General features: G+C 44.2%; 1 protein-coding gene across 1 annotated transcript in view; it reads right to left on the reverse strand.

Moving 5' to 3' along the window:
- Positions 1–3870: 3870 nt before the first annotated feature.
- The window catches only part of LOC105932297 (protein bicaudal D homolog 2), a 45838-nt gene continuing 35130 nt past the window's right edge, over positions 3871–14578 (reverse strand). The window contains exons 8-10 of the mRNA XM_012871390.3: positions 13979–14527; positions 12801–12952; positions 3871–6282 (exon numbers count right to left, since the gene is read on the reverse strand). Coding sequence (XP_012726844.2) covers positions 5925–6282; positions 12801–12952; positions 13979–14527 — 1059 coding nt within the window. The 3' untranslated portion in view covers positions 3871–5924. The remainder of the gene's footprint in view (positions 6283–12800; positions 12953–13978; positions 14528–14578) is intronic.

Below are 14578 nucleotides of genomic sequence, written 5' to 3' on the forward strand. Positions count from 1 at the left end.
CTTAGTGAACTGAGTTCCTGAAATAAATGAGCTTTTCAGTAATATTCTAATTCATTGAAGATGACTGCACAACCTACAAAGAGATGCAGAATTATATACTGGAAGAAAATACTTATAAAATACTATAGTTGGATGAGGTCAAAAGTGAACTTTTTGGTCAACATAAAAAAGTTGATAGTCAATGGTTTTAATTAAAATGTGCTTAATAAAAGTGAGTTTATGATTTAAAATGTGTGTGTGTGTGTGTGGGGGGGGATAATTTCTATCATACGGATGTTTTAACCCCCGTAACAAATGAAATCGTTTAAATACTCTATTTCACATTTACTCATTCGTCTAATATTAAATTTCGTTTGATGATCTGAAACAATTAACAGAAAAAGAAAAAACATACGCCGAGACCATCTCTTTGGCCCTGAAAATCAAGCGCTGTATTAATTATAATACAGCGGTTGTCTTTTTGGAAAAACAAAAAGACATCCGCTGTATTCTAATTAATACAGCGGTTTTCTTTTTGTTTTTCCAAAAAGACAACCGCTGTATTAATTAGAATACAGCGGTTGTCTTTTTGGAAAAACAAAAAGACATCCCGGAGGACCCGCAGGTCAAACTTTGTTCGACCGGAGTGTAGGCGTATCTCCAGACGAAAGCGAGGATGGGGGGGGTGAAGGGAAATGGAGAGAGGCAGAAGACGGAAGGACAGAGGGGGAGGAGATAGATTTAAGTGAGACGGCAGAAAAAAAAAAGATGAGGAGAGGAGTTGAGAGGGGGATGGAGGCGCTTTTGCCCATTGTGTGTAATGTGATCATGTCCTGGAGCCCATTTGGACAGCTGGGAAGTAACCCCCCCCCCCCCCCCCATTCCCCTGACTTCCAGCTGGGAACACTCAGACGACACAGCAGCGCTGCAGAACATACCAACCCTCCATCCGCTCCTGCAGGAGCTATAAATAACAACACCACCACATCCGACTGGAACTTAGTCACATTTATTGATTTCAACCAGTATGACTCCCCTTACACAGCCACTCCGCTTCTCCGCTAGAAAACAAACACTTTTACAGGAATAATTCAGCAGTAATACATCAGGCTCCACTCGCTTTTTAAAAAAAATTTGTTTTCTACCAGATTTCTTTCCGAAACGTCCCGGACAAAACTTTACATGTTTGTTTTCCATCCTGTGTAAAGGTCCCATGACTGAGGAACATGCATATGACATTTAGCTGGAATCAATATGCCACTAATCATAATGAACATTATTGATAAGAATACAGTACTGCATGACAGTTCAAATAAATACCAACATACAGGTGAAGTAGTTGTTTTATATAAAGATATCAAATTCTTAAGGATCAATACTGAAAGACAATATGACAATAGTTTGCACTGCTAATTTTATTATCGCAATGCTTTAGCTTCCAGCAAACAGAAAACTTTTCAGTTTTTAAAAAGGAAAAGAAAAGTAAAACAGCATCTGAATTGCACTTTTATCGTTCAGCTTTCTTCCATATTGGTAACTTTTAACGCCTCAACAAACAAGCATTGGCTGTAATGGCACTATTCAAGCTTGTTGATGCTAATTTTTGTTTTCTGTTTACTGAAAATGTAAATTTTATTTAAAACATGAAGTGTAAAAAAAAAAAAAAAGATTTAATAAAGATAATAATAAAAAAACAAACTTAAAAACAGACAAAAAAGGAAAAAAAAAATGTGCTAGCTGCACACTCCCCCCCCCCCCCCCCAACAATACTATTAAGATCACATCACCTTCACCAAACAGAGCTAGAGATGCGTAGATGTTTCCAATTGTACACCGATTTGCCCCCCCCCCCCCCAGCACATTTAGTTCAACAACAGGAGGCCAAAGGATTTATTTTGGTTCCCAAAGTTGGATTAAAAAAAGAAAACAACCTTTTCTTAATACCCCTGAATTACTTGATCTGATCACTGACCTGCACAATTCAATACAACTTTAGTTATTAAGCTAATTTTAAATCTACTCACGGAGAAAAAGGGGCTGAAGTCACTTTGCTCTTATTGCTGCTCACAGTCAGTTCAAACCCCAAATCCCTCGCCTATAGAAAAAAAAAAGAAACGTAAAACCCTAATCTAAGATTCTCCCTCGAAACAATGAAAGGCACTACTGGTCAGAAACAAGGAACTGAACAGAACACGAAAAAAATAAATAAAAATAAACCCCAAAAAGGCCCAGGTGCTCGCATTGGAGAGCCGCGGCCACCTCGTCTTCTTCCTGATTCTCGCCGACCTAAACGGTGTGCCAAACATTTGGCACGATAAAACGAAGAGAGAACGGAACAATTCCAATTTGGAATTTAATAGTCGCAACTTTGCAGAGAATTCTGGAGGCCAGTGATCGGTTCCGGTGGAACGCCCTCGGTAAGAAGTTCGGCAGTGAAAAAGGAAAATCAAAGCCTCCTCCGGCCGACTCAGATTTCGCCTCCCGAACACAGCTTACCCATTTGAGTCAGAGCGTTGTCAAGTTTCATTGCGTATAATTATTTTTTTTATTTTGAACTATTCCTAGGAATAATAAATACATGGAAAAAACCCCAGAATCTGATCACCCTGGATTTTCTTACATTGACCATGGCAGTAGAACAAACATATATATATATATATATATATAAAAAAAACAAACACATTATATCATGTAAAATGTAACAAAAACAAGTTAAGAATGGTAGCTTGATGGATACAAATTTGGGGACAGACTCGTAATAGTAGTTTTTATGGTTTGTGGAGCATTTACTCAACTAATTAGCATATTTAATCTGTGTTTAATCTAAACTCCCAAACCATAGTACTACCACGCTTTCCTATTAGGTTAATAACAATAACATGTTATAATCCTATATAATCAAAGTGCACATTGAGAAAAACTAAAATAAAAAGTAAAAACAAATGAAACAAAATGTAAATTAAAAACAGCTTGTTTACAATGAGAAACGACCACATGTCCCCTTCTAATAGGATGGTTAGGTTAATTTATCATAAGCTCTGGATCAGAAAATTCACTGGACTTGTGAGAAGTTTGCCTCCAGCGGCGACGCACGACTAAAAAGAGTCGACGGGCCACATTTTAGTGTTCGGATGTAGAACTCAGGCTAGCTTGTTTTTGTTTTAGTCTTGAAGTCCAAAGCCAAACAGACGTCACAAGTGCCGCGAACCTTTTCTAACCGGGGACAGCGCTGAGCCTTTCTCATACGTCTTGCGGGTTGACGAAGAACAAATGCGCTTTTCACATGCAGGCTTTGATGAACGGAAACGGCGACTTAAAAGTGGAAACTCAGAGGTGACGAGGGAGAAGCCTGCAGGCGGAGGTAGGAGGCGCTGCAGAGGCGGCATACCGTAACGACGGCAGATTAGTTAAAGACGTCGCTTTTCCGTCTGGACGGGTAACGCGGTCGACGCTCGTCTAGCTAAGGGATTCTAAGTCACGAGCACATCCTGAGATCTATCTACAGCTTCGTGAAACCACAAAGCCTATACAAGGGGGAAGGTTAGATCAATTGAATCAGTGTCCACCCATCACTGTCCTGCCTCTAAATATCACCAGGAGTCTTGGACTTGGAAAATCCTGGACTTAATTCCTTCACTTTATTAGACCGACATCTGGTTTTCCCATCTAACCTGTTATAGGTCTCCCTCCTTTTTCAATGCAAACGGAAAGAAACTGAATTTATTGTACTTGTATGTCGAGAGACTATAAAACATAGAGGTAACCGACCTCTAAGGAGGCCGGCTTTTTTGTTCTTTTTTCATCAAGTCGTACAACAGCCTTGAGTCCATGCGTTGTGCTGTGGCCTATTGATGCCCGCTCAAGCAGGGTTGATCACCAACAGTTTCCCCGTTTATTTTATTTTTTAAATCAGGAATCAATCCACATTGCATCGTATCAAAGGTGTAGGAACACTGTAGCAGGATCCTGCAAGATCGCGACCTGAAAGATTATATCAAGAATAAAGAGTTTAATATAGATCTTTGTAGTGTTTAGTAGAAAACGGTACAATTTCAAAATATCTTGCAGGATCACCTTCCATCAACCCTGCTTTTAACATCGTAAAGAGAAAATGTTTATGATCCATTAGCAGTACATGGATTTAATAAACACAAGCCCCACCTTTAATGATATTTTTTTTCTTTACTATTTGCTTAATACTAGCTTGCAATGGTTTAAAGCTATTGTAAATACTAAAAACAGTGCGCCGTGTCGCCCTCGCACACCAGACGACACAGAAATGAGAGGCCCTCGTTGTGGAAATGGTTAAAAATGTTGCTTACACACACACATATATACACACACGAGGGCCCCTTCACTTCAACACTGAGATACACACACACACACACACACACGCGCGCGCAAAACGTAACGCGAGGCCGTTACCTGAAAGAAACATTTTCCCTCACAAGTCCTCGTTTCTAGTTAAAGGGTGAGTGGTGATGGCGAGGGAGCGAGCTGGGGACACATCTACAGGAGAGAAGGCGGTTATTACGATGATTATTGGAAAGCTAGCGAGCGACCTCCCACGGTTTACAGCGGGGAGGCGATAAATGGCGGGGGAGAGCCGAGACACGAGGACAGGGCTTTGCATCGTCAAACAGATAAACACACCAAATGTTCGTCTGGTCAGGCACTTTTGCCGAGCGGTCAGTGTCGCTTTATCCAGATTTGAGGGACTTTCCCTTTTTAATTATTTGTGCTCATCCAGAAATTTTGCTGATTATTCAAAAAAAAAAAAAAATAGCTTTTGAACAAAACTATACGCGTACCTCCGTTCACAGTAAAAACGGAAGAAGTAACCTGAGGCACCTATGTTGAAGTGCACTTAATTTGGATGCGAAGATCGATTTGTCAGACGTTCTCCTTCGATATGGCTCTGATCAGACCCACTGCGACATGTCGGATCGCGTGGAGGACACAGCCCCCCCTTTCCGTGTTTCACCGTGCACCAATTAACTGGGATTTTTTTGCAATGTAGAGCCCTGCGGTGCATCTGATAACACACCCGATGACGGAAAACAACAGTAAGAATTGAAGCAAAGCAAAGCCATGCGATCCTACCGACGTTACTGTGTTGGTGTGCTAGCGTCACAGCTTTAAAACTGATCCTGAAACAAACGCCCGCGCTCACAGGTGCTCCTTTTTTTTTTTACCCCCCCCTGCCCAAACCATTTCCTTAGAAAACCAAAAAGATTCTCTTCTTCTGAGTCTGAATTGGTACATAGATCCATTTTGATGCTTCCCCTAGCCACGAGGCAGAGGGAGCTTGCATATTTTAGGTCATTTTCGTGTAAACATCAGTTACTTGATTTAAAAAAATAAAAATAAATGGGCTGCCAGACTTTAGAGGAGTTCTGGGTCAGGACGGAGAGGAAGGGGAAGCGGTTTGGGGCTATTTTCGTCAAAGGAGCACCGACAGACACGCTAGCAGAGGATGTCCTTCAGGTCGGACATCATCTTTACTCGCCTACACCCCCTCCCGAGATGTGTTTATGTTACCGGGGAAGCCAGAACAGATAAATACAGAAGCTGCCACCTTTTACACCATAGGTACAGCACCATGACAGCGGAAAGAATAGACACTCCATTAATATCCATAACACCCTCCCCCCCACTTCCCCCATTATAACCAGGGCCCCATAAACCCACATGCCAGATATGTCTACTACAGTCCACAGCACACTGTACATACATCTGCATTCCCCTAAGCGGTTACACGAGCACAAACGAGCAGCCGGTTAGTAACAGCAGTCCCTAGAGGAGCGCAGGCCGGCCGGGGGGGGGGGGGGAGCAAAGCGAGTGGGGCTCTTTAACACTAAGGGCAGGGCAGGGAGGGTTCGGCCCCCCCACCACCCACCCCGCCCTCTGTACACAGCAGTCCGCGCCGACGTCGGAGCCGCTTCTCAGTCGCAGTAGATCTTGTACTTCTCGCTGCAGAAGACGGCGGGGCCTCCCAGGATGCCGTTGGGCATGGCGTTGTTGAGCTCGGGGCGCCCGGAGCCAGAGCAGGTGAGACTCTGACTTACGTGCGGCTTGCCGGCGGCGGCGTTGCCGGCGGCCTTGCTGCGAGCCTTAGAGCGCCCCGCGTTGCCTCCGCGGCGGGTCTGCTCGTGGTCGAACTCCAGGTCCTCCAGGCGCTGCGTCAGGGCCAGCTTCTGCTGGATGGCCATCCTCAGCAGAGAGTTGAGGGTCTTCTTTTCGTCCTCGGCTGCAGCCAGCTGCCTCTGCATTTCCTCCAGCTGGGTGACGTATTCGTCACAGCTGCAAGAGGGAAGCAGACCGGTGAAGTCAGTCTGCGGGTTTCACTTTACAACCTCAGAGCATGCAAATATTACATAAAGAGCGATTTAATAAACATATTTTTTAATACAGAAATGTAATTCTGCTAAGAAGTATGCTCCTCTGCAGGAATTGCTGCATCAAAGTGGCGTTGAGGTGCTAATGAAGCACTTTAATAGCTGCTTTCAGCTCATCTTCATGTGCAAAAGCAGAGGATTCTGAGCAGAGGAACATTTTTGATTGTCCCTTTATTTCCTTTATCCCTACAGTTGTTGTTATAACCAGCAGATGGCAGCAATGAGCCACAAAGCTCAAGCTAGAAAACCGGAACATGCTCCTGTAATGTTAACTTCTGACTCCACCAGGCTTTTTGCCACTTTTGCCATAAACAAATCAAGAAATATTTAGAAAAAATATGTTTTTTAAATTATTACACTATCTTCTATATAAAAAAAATGCATTATTTTGCAATCCGAATCCCCATATTATGGAGTTTTATTTTTTATTATTATTATTTTTTTATGGGGAACGAGCAACAAAATGATCAGGTGGGACATCTTGACCAAAACTTGAATAACCTTTGGTGCAGAGTAATAATAGGTCACAAAGGATGAAAGCATGAAGCTTGTTTTCATCTGAGGAGCTGAACGAGTGACAGAGGAGTGAAAAGACGAAGAGAAGAAGCTGCGCCATTGCTCACAGCTGATGTCCGTTTTTCCAGCTGCAGTGAGACTCTCACTTTGTTCCACCCCATTCATTCATCCACCATATCGCTCTCAAATAGCACAAAATATGCAGCGTGGGTGCTGCAGGATTATCACCTGCCCCTCAATGCCCTCGTACGTGTGAATGATTCAAGGCCGGACAGGTAAGAAAACTGGGTCACTCAACAGGATTGTGTTTAGAGGCTTCTATCTGCACTTTCCATCTGCTGCTGCAGCACTCCTGTTTCGTTCTCATCCTCCCTCCTGGGTCTTATCTCAGTTCAAGCCTCGACATTTTCTGCTACTTGGAGCACATCCTTCCCATCATGCTCAGCTGCACTTTCTGTTTTGCTGACATAAAAATGCAGCAGCCCTTTCTGTGATGGGTGAAGCAGTGATTTTGGTCACATCAGTAAAAAAAAAAAAGGTTTCACTTCACAATGTAAGGCAGAGATGCACTGATCAGGTTTTTCCTGGCGGATAATGGTTTCTGGTTTTCTTTTAGGTCTGAATCAGACTGTTTTATCCTAAGGAACATAACACATATAAAACACACATAAACACAGGCTCACTCCTGTTGAATCCAGCAGAAAATGAAAGAGTCACAGGATTATTTTCATCTGTGCATCAAAGTATAAATGCCTAACATTTATCTATTTTTTTTAAATTAAACTAAAAAAAAAAACTAAATCTAATCCTTTGTTGTTGGTCAATGTTTTTGGTTTTGATACATGTAATGAATTTGGAAAAAATAAAATCTGACTTTTCAAGGTTTGACCTGCTGACCACTGATCAGAACAACGTTTAACTGAATAATGGGGTTAGGCCTGGAGAAAGCAAATAAATATTTCTTATGCTGATTTGTTATCGTCATATGATTCTTTTTTTGTAGTTAGAATCTAACTAGGAATTGCTGTGTGTGGATTCTCAGCAGGGAGGAGGGCTTGCATGGCCAACAGCTGAGGAGGCAGCCAGCTGACTGAGTGGGGGATGCAAGGAATGTGGCGTGCTTGGAGACAAGAGGTGGGGCTGCAGAGCCATTAGCCAAGCATAAGTTAGGAGCGACCGGCAGTAAGAAACTATATCTCTGCTTTCTCCTGCTTATGTTGGCTCTGTGGTAAACAGGAAGGAACATTTACGGCTGCAGCTTGTAAGCCAAGCAAGTTAGAGAAAGCTGGCTTTTGGTTTTTGACCATCTCCGTAGTGTTTGATTCGGCCTGGACATACTAGCCGTGTTGGCAGCTGGTATCCTTACAAAGCAGCGGGTCTGCTGTCTGATTTAAACCCTGATGCATTATGGGAAGTAGTGGACGCTACCGGCACCAATTAGCCAGTCCAACCATCTCGTTCTTTCCAGCCTTCATCTTTGTACAGCTTTTTTCCGCACAAATGCGATATCCCTGTATATCCCTGCAGTTTGATGTATAAATTACTTGTTTCTTGTTACCTAGTTACAGTAAATCTAAAAAAAAAAAAAAGTAACTTACTATAAGACAAATCAATAAAAATACAAATCTATGGCAGGATGACCATGTATGAGCTCAATTCAGGGTTTCTCTATATTTCACAATGCAGTTCTCAATATCAGTGTGGTTTTTAACAATAATACATAGAATTGAGGAAATATACCACAAAAAAAAGCCTAAAAGTCCTCAAAAGAACAAAGCAAAAACCATCTGGAATAAAACCTTTTGGTGGAAAGCCAAAGGGCACCGGCGGCCGCAGATGTTTGTGTTGTGTTCAGTCCTGCACGCGGTTGTTGGCCATGTGAACTCTGCCCCCATCAGACACCCAAACAAGCCGCACACACTCTGAACCCCGGCTCGGTTCTTCCCTTTGGGACACACCCAGACAAAAGGGATCAGTGCCTCTTCATTAAACTCAGTGAGAGACTGGAGGGTTGGGGGGGGCCTTAGTGTGTCGTCAGACAGTCAGCGTGTCTTGCGTGGGAGTGGGAGGTTGCGCGGTTTTCCCGGGAAAAAGGCGACGGGATACAAAAGGGGCCTTTTTGGCCTGCTGATGGGGTTATTGTGGCACAATAAATGAAGCGAGCCAGGAGGCGGCTGCTGACCTCTGTGGGATGAATGCATGCCATGAGGACGGGCACATTTTCTGCTTCCTTTGTGGAAATTTACAGTGGCTGACGGCATCTTACAGCCCTCACAAAAAAAAAAAAGAAAAAAAAAGATTTTTCATGGCTGGAATTGTCCTCAAGACAAACGACCTCCTGAGCTGCAGTCCTGATCTGAACGTGACTGATCATGTTGGGACCACACGGCTAGAGTACAGAGAACTGATTTATTTACTTCTAAATAATAACAGGAAGATATAACGGGGCGACGTTAAGCCTGTTGGTTTGCTTGACTGCTGACGGGCGAGAGCGGAGAGGGAGAGCATGTCGAGGCATGTCTGAGGAATGCCAGAGGCAGGACCTCAGCTGTTTACGTGACACCGGAGCCTGCAGCTGGAGGGGCGCAGACTCTCACGGGGAAACAAAGAGCAGCACGTAAACACGTAGGAGAAATGGTCCAGCCAGTTTCCACTGCACACTGCAAAAACAGAACTAAAAATAAGTACAATTTTCTTTAAATGAGTGTATTTGTCCTTGATTTGAGCAGGTAAATGAGATCATTTGCCAATGGAATAAGATTTTTCCACTTAAAATAGGAACAATTCATCTCCATCATCTTATTTCAAGTGCAGGATGTCTAATTATCTTATTTTAGGAGCAAAGATACTCATTCCATTGACAGATAATCTTATCTACTGGCTCAAATCAAGGACGAATAGACTAACTTTAAGAATATTTTACTTGTTTTTAGATCCGTTTTTGCAGTGCAAAATCCACTCCTGTTTCAACCAACTCTATAACCGAGCTGTGCAAGCAGAAACTTAATTATTTTCCCCTCTATCTCCTGGTTTTTCTTCACTGCAAAAAGGGAACTCAAAGTAAGTAACATTTTCTTGAAATTTGTGTATTTTTCCTTCATTTGAGCAGGTAAATAAGACTATTTGCCAGTGGAATACGATTCTTGCACTTAAAATAAGAACAATTCATCTCCATCACCTTATTTCAAGTGCAGGATATCTAATTATGTTATTTTAGGGGTAAAAATACTCATTCCATTGGCAAATGGTCTTATTTATCTGTCATCAAGGAAAAATACACTCATTTCAAGAAAATTGTACTTTACTTTTAGTTCCCTTTATGCAGTGTTTGTGGAGGACCACACATCGCTTTTCGCCAAATCTCCTTTTACATTCTGTCAGAGGTGATGGCTCTGAAAATCTGGGCTCCTGGAGCGGGCTTCAGCTAACAACCTGGTCCTTCCTCTTGTCACCCGATGCTTAAAGATCCGCCTGTTTGGTGCTGAGGAAGCGCAGGAGGGGGACGTGGGACACAAAGGAGGCGGAGAGTGTGGGAAACTTCACTCCGGCAGGTCCCCCGGCTTCTCAAAGAGCCCCCTGACCCAACTCTGTGCCGTATAGCGCAGAATTTACATACCAATGCACGAATCCCAAAAAACAGACTGAATGTAACGCTGCAACAGTGGTAGGCGACTCGGGGCTGGGTGGGCCACTGGAGAAACTCCCATCTGAGGAAGCTATTTTGAGGATACGGATGAAAACATGCACTGATTTCAGGTTTTAAACCACATCAAGTGTTAAAAATGAACGGCGTCTTCAACAAAACAGGAAAGTAAAAGAGAAATGAACTCAGGCAGCTCATCCAGAGCATAGTGCCTTGTGAAAGCATTCCCAACCCTAGGAACCCTATTTAAATTTTTGTTTAGAAAAAAATAACTGCTATGCTTTTATTTTGGATTTGTATGTGACAGAAAAGCACAAGGAAGAGCCTAACGGGCGTGGATGGGAAACAGGGACGGTGTTTACAGCAGCTAGAGCCCAGAAAGATGCATTTCCTTCAACAGCAACTTTCCTTCTGCAATTCCAAAAAAAAAAGTAAAAAAACAAAACAACTGGACTTGTTTTCCATAGTTTGAAGACGTTTCGCTTCCTATCCAGGAAGCTGTATCAATTCAAAAAGTCTGGAGTGGTGTGGAGTATCAAGCTTTATACTACTGTCCAAGTGGTTAAAGTCATAAATGACTTTTACGACTTCCTATTACTAAGGGTTGGACCTGTTTCTGTTGAACTTGCATGTTATTTGTTGGGCAGCAGTATAAAGCTTGATACTCCACATTACTCCAGACCTTGTGAATTGTGAAAGCTTCCTGGAGAGGAAGCGAAACGTCTTCAAACTATGGAAAACAAGTCCAGTTGTTTTGTTTTTTTACTTTTTTATGGAATGACCATGATCTGGATGACTGAGAATCTTCACCAGCATTTCCTTCAGCAACTCCTCCATAACTAGCAGATTTGTGGAGTGCAGAGTAAATGGCCATCCTCTCAGCAGCTTGTCCCACCTGAGCTGCAGATCTCTACAGCTCCTCCAGAGCTACCCTGAACCTCCTGGCTAATTACTGCTCTCCTTTCCAGGCTTGTCCGTTTAGGTGGAAGGCGACATCCAGCTAGGTTGGCGGTTTTTGCCAAACTCTTCTCAGTTGATTGACTAAACGCTGCTCTCGCGTGTTCCCGGGTTTTTACGGAGGCAACAGATCACCCTGGATTTCATATAATGGTACAGGAGCAAATGGGGCTTAATACAAATACCTGCCACACCCACAGATGTTTTAATTTTAAATTCTGATAAACTGTTGAGCTGAAGTTTGCCGTGCTGCAAATGCTAAATGTAGCTTTGGTTATAAAAACTGGGCAGGACGTGCGTCCTTTAGCCATTTCACTCAGTGACATACCAGCAGAAACTGACAACGTGGCCAGAGTTGCTTCATAAAGTGCCGTGCAGACCAAGATCGGCATTGAATTTCTGCAAGGGTAAGATAAGGTTCTCCAAGATACCAGCACACTGGCCCCTCTTTAAAAATGCATCACCATCTCAGAGTCCTATCCTTACTGTACGTTAAATCCAAGGCTCAGCTGTGCGTCGCAAAAGAGTCCGAAACGCAGGAAGGCAGACTGACTCTGTACTTCATCTGCCCTACCTGTGCAATAAGAACCACATTTAAATGCATTTTGAATTCAAACCCCTACAACAAATGCCCTCTTTGTAGGTCTTTGAAAGAGGATATGTCCTCCTACGCACATATAACGTAGGTAAACAAATAAGCAGTGTGCGAGGACTTAGCCCGCTATGTGATGAAAGCATAATCGCCACCAAGATGAGGCGGGATTATGGGCAACCTCTGACCGGCTTCTCTTGGGAATCAGGAAAGATTAGGGAATGTGTCGGGGGCCAGCCGAGCCACGCACGCGCCCCGTCACTGAACAAAAACAATGCTTAGGTGACACATTTTAGCATAAGATACATTCACTCTTGAATATTAAGCCTCGTTTTAATAAGTAGCATTTTCCCTCTGTGGTGTAATACCCGGTAGACCATAACCTAGGCAGACACAACATATGGCAAAGATGGATTACATTATAACAATAATCCTGTCTTTAGCTACCTGTTTACGGTGCGTTTGGTCATTGGACGCAACAATAGCTCAGAGAATAACACCCGCCCCCCTTTTTTTTTTTTTTAACCCGAATTATACGTCGGTTCCCTATAGTAACAAGATTAGGAATGATGCCAGTTCATTAGTGTAAAGAGGAAATGCTGCCTAAGACAATTTACCAGGAGATACAAACATAGTAAAGATTTCAAGAGGTTTAATAATGCTTTGTTCACTTAGGAGCCGTATGAGCGGCGGCGCGGCGCGGCGCGGCGCTTACCGTGTGGCGAACATGGCTCGCAGGGAGGAAAAGGTGGCGGCGTCTTCCTTCAGAGCCTTCAGCTCGTTCCTCAGCTTCATCATGGTCTCGGTCACCATGGCCTTCTCGTTCTCGTACTTGCTCTTCAGATTGGCCAGAGCAACTTCGGCTGACTGCGAGGGGGACAAGAGGGGGGAGAAGATTGAGGGCGGCTGGGAGATGAGCGTTTTCTGTCCTAACGACTAGAGATGCACCGAGAAACCGGCTGGAGACGAGAACATTTCTCAACCCACCTTTTCCCATTTCATCTTCAACCAACCATGCCACAATTCACACCCAATGATGAAAAGTAAATGTCAATTTTGCATCTATTGCAAGGAAAACTGAGTTTTAAATCGCTTTGATAAATAATATCTACCAGCATGACGTCACTCAGTGCTATTTTGGTTCGATCAGGAGTCCAAATTTGTCATATCTTATAAAAGAAAAACTACTCAAACCAAAACTAATGGGAGTAGAATGTTTTTTTAAGCTGATAACATACAATTTCATTAAATGATAAGCATTTTTATGACAATTCATGTTCAGAATTCATTAAAATACTTAAAAGGAAAAATAAGATTGTAATGGTGATGGTTTAAAGGTACAAAGGGTTTGTAATATAGGAAGCTAAAGAGGATTTAACGTGCCATCACAGGAATATTTATTGCCTTTCTTTGAAAATATCTTTGTTATACTCTCTGATACAGCTGGTATAATATCCGCTATGCTATGAATTGAATAATCGATAGGCCTTCACAGCAGGAAGGCTGTTCTTATGCTATCATGGCTCCTAATGAGAAATCAGAAGCAGCTAAAATTGGGCAGCTCTGTTTTTACTCCTGCTCTCAGCGAACAGCCCCCCCCCCCCACACACACACACACACACGCAGCTTTAACGGCTGCCGGAGCAACTGCACACACGCCCAACATTACTGCCGGCATTCTCTGCGTTTTCCAGAGCGGCTCCGTTTTCCTGAACGCGCCGACACTCGGGGCGGCTGTCACCGCACGCCTGCCGTCTCAGCCTGTGTTTGTCTGCAGCCCGCTCTGCGCGGCAGCTGATCAGACCTGAAATAGCTCCGTTTCCGTCCTCAGGGGACTTCTGATGGCCATATCGAGCGGGCCGACCGAACGACAGACGGAACGGATGGACCCACCTGCTTGTTGGCCTTGAGGACAGTCCGCAGGGTGGCGATCTGCTCCCGCTTGGTGCTGAGCAGGGATTTCAGCTTGAGGATCTCCTCCATGCAGGCCTCCTTGTCCTTGTCGGCCACGGTGCCGAGCTCCAGAGATGCCACCCGCTGGCGGGACAGCTCGGTGGTGCGGTCCACGGCCAGCTGCAGGTGCTTGATCTGGTCTCGGATGATCGCCACCAGGTTGTAGATGTTCATGGGCTCGCGGCGGTGGTCGGCCACGGGGGAAGGCAGCGAGGAGACGGGCGAGGGAGCGCCGTCGCTGAGGTCGGCCCTGCCGTGCTCTGGGAAGAGACCCTTGGTGAGGAGGATGGGAGAACGGCGGCCGCGGCCCTCCGGGCTGCTGCGGCCGCCTTTGCCCTCCTTGTAGAAGTCGAGCATCACTCTGTTGGGCGTCTCGTTGTTGCACATGCAGACGTGGTTGTAGAGCGTGGCCAGCTCTTCGCTGAACGTCACCAGCTCGTCCTGGGCCACGCTCAGGCTGCCCTGGGACTCGCCCGCCACGTCGCTCAGCTAAAAACGCAAGCACAGAGAAAGAAGTGAGCTCGCGGCTCTTTGGGAGAA

The sequence above is a fragment of the Fundulus heteroclitus genome, chromosome 1 (genome assembly GCF_011125445.2).
Source record: "Fundulus heteroclitus isolate FHET01 chromosome 1, MU-UCD_Fhet_4.1, whole genome shotgun sequence".
Classification (NCBI taxonomy): domain Eukaryota; kingdom Metazoa; phylum Chordata; class Actinopteri; order Cyprinodontiformes; family Fundulidae; genus Fundulus; species Fundulus heteroclitus.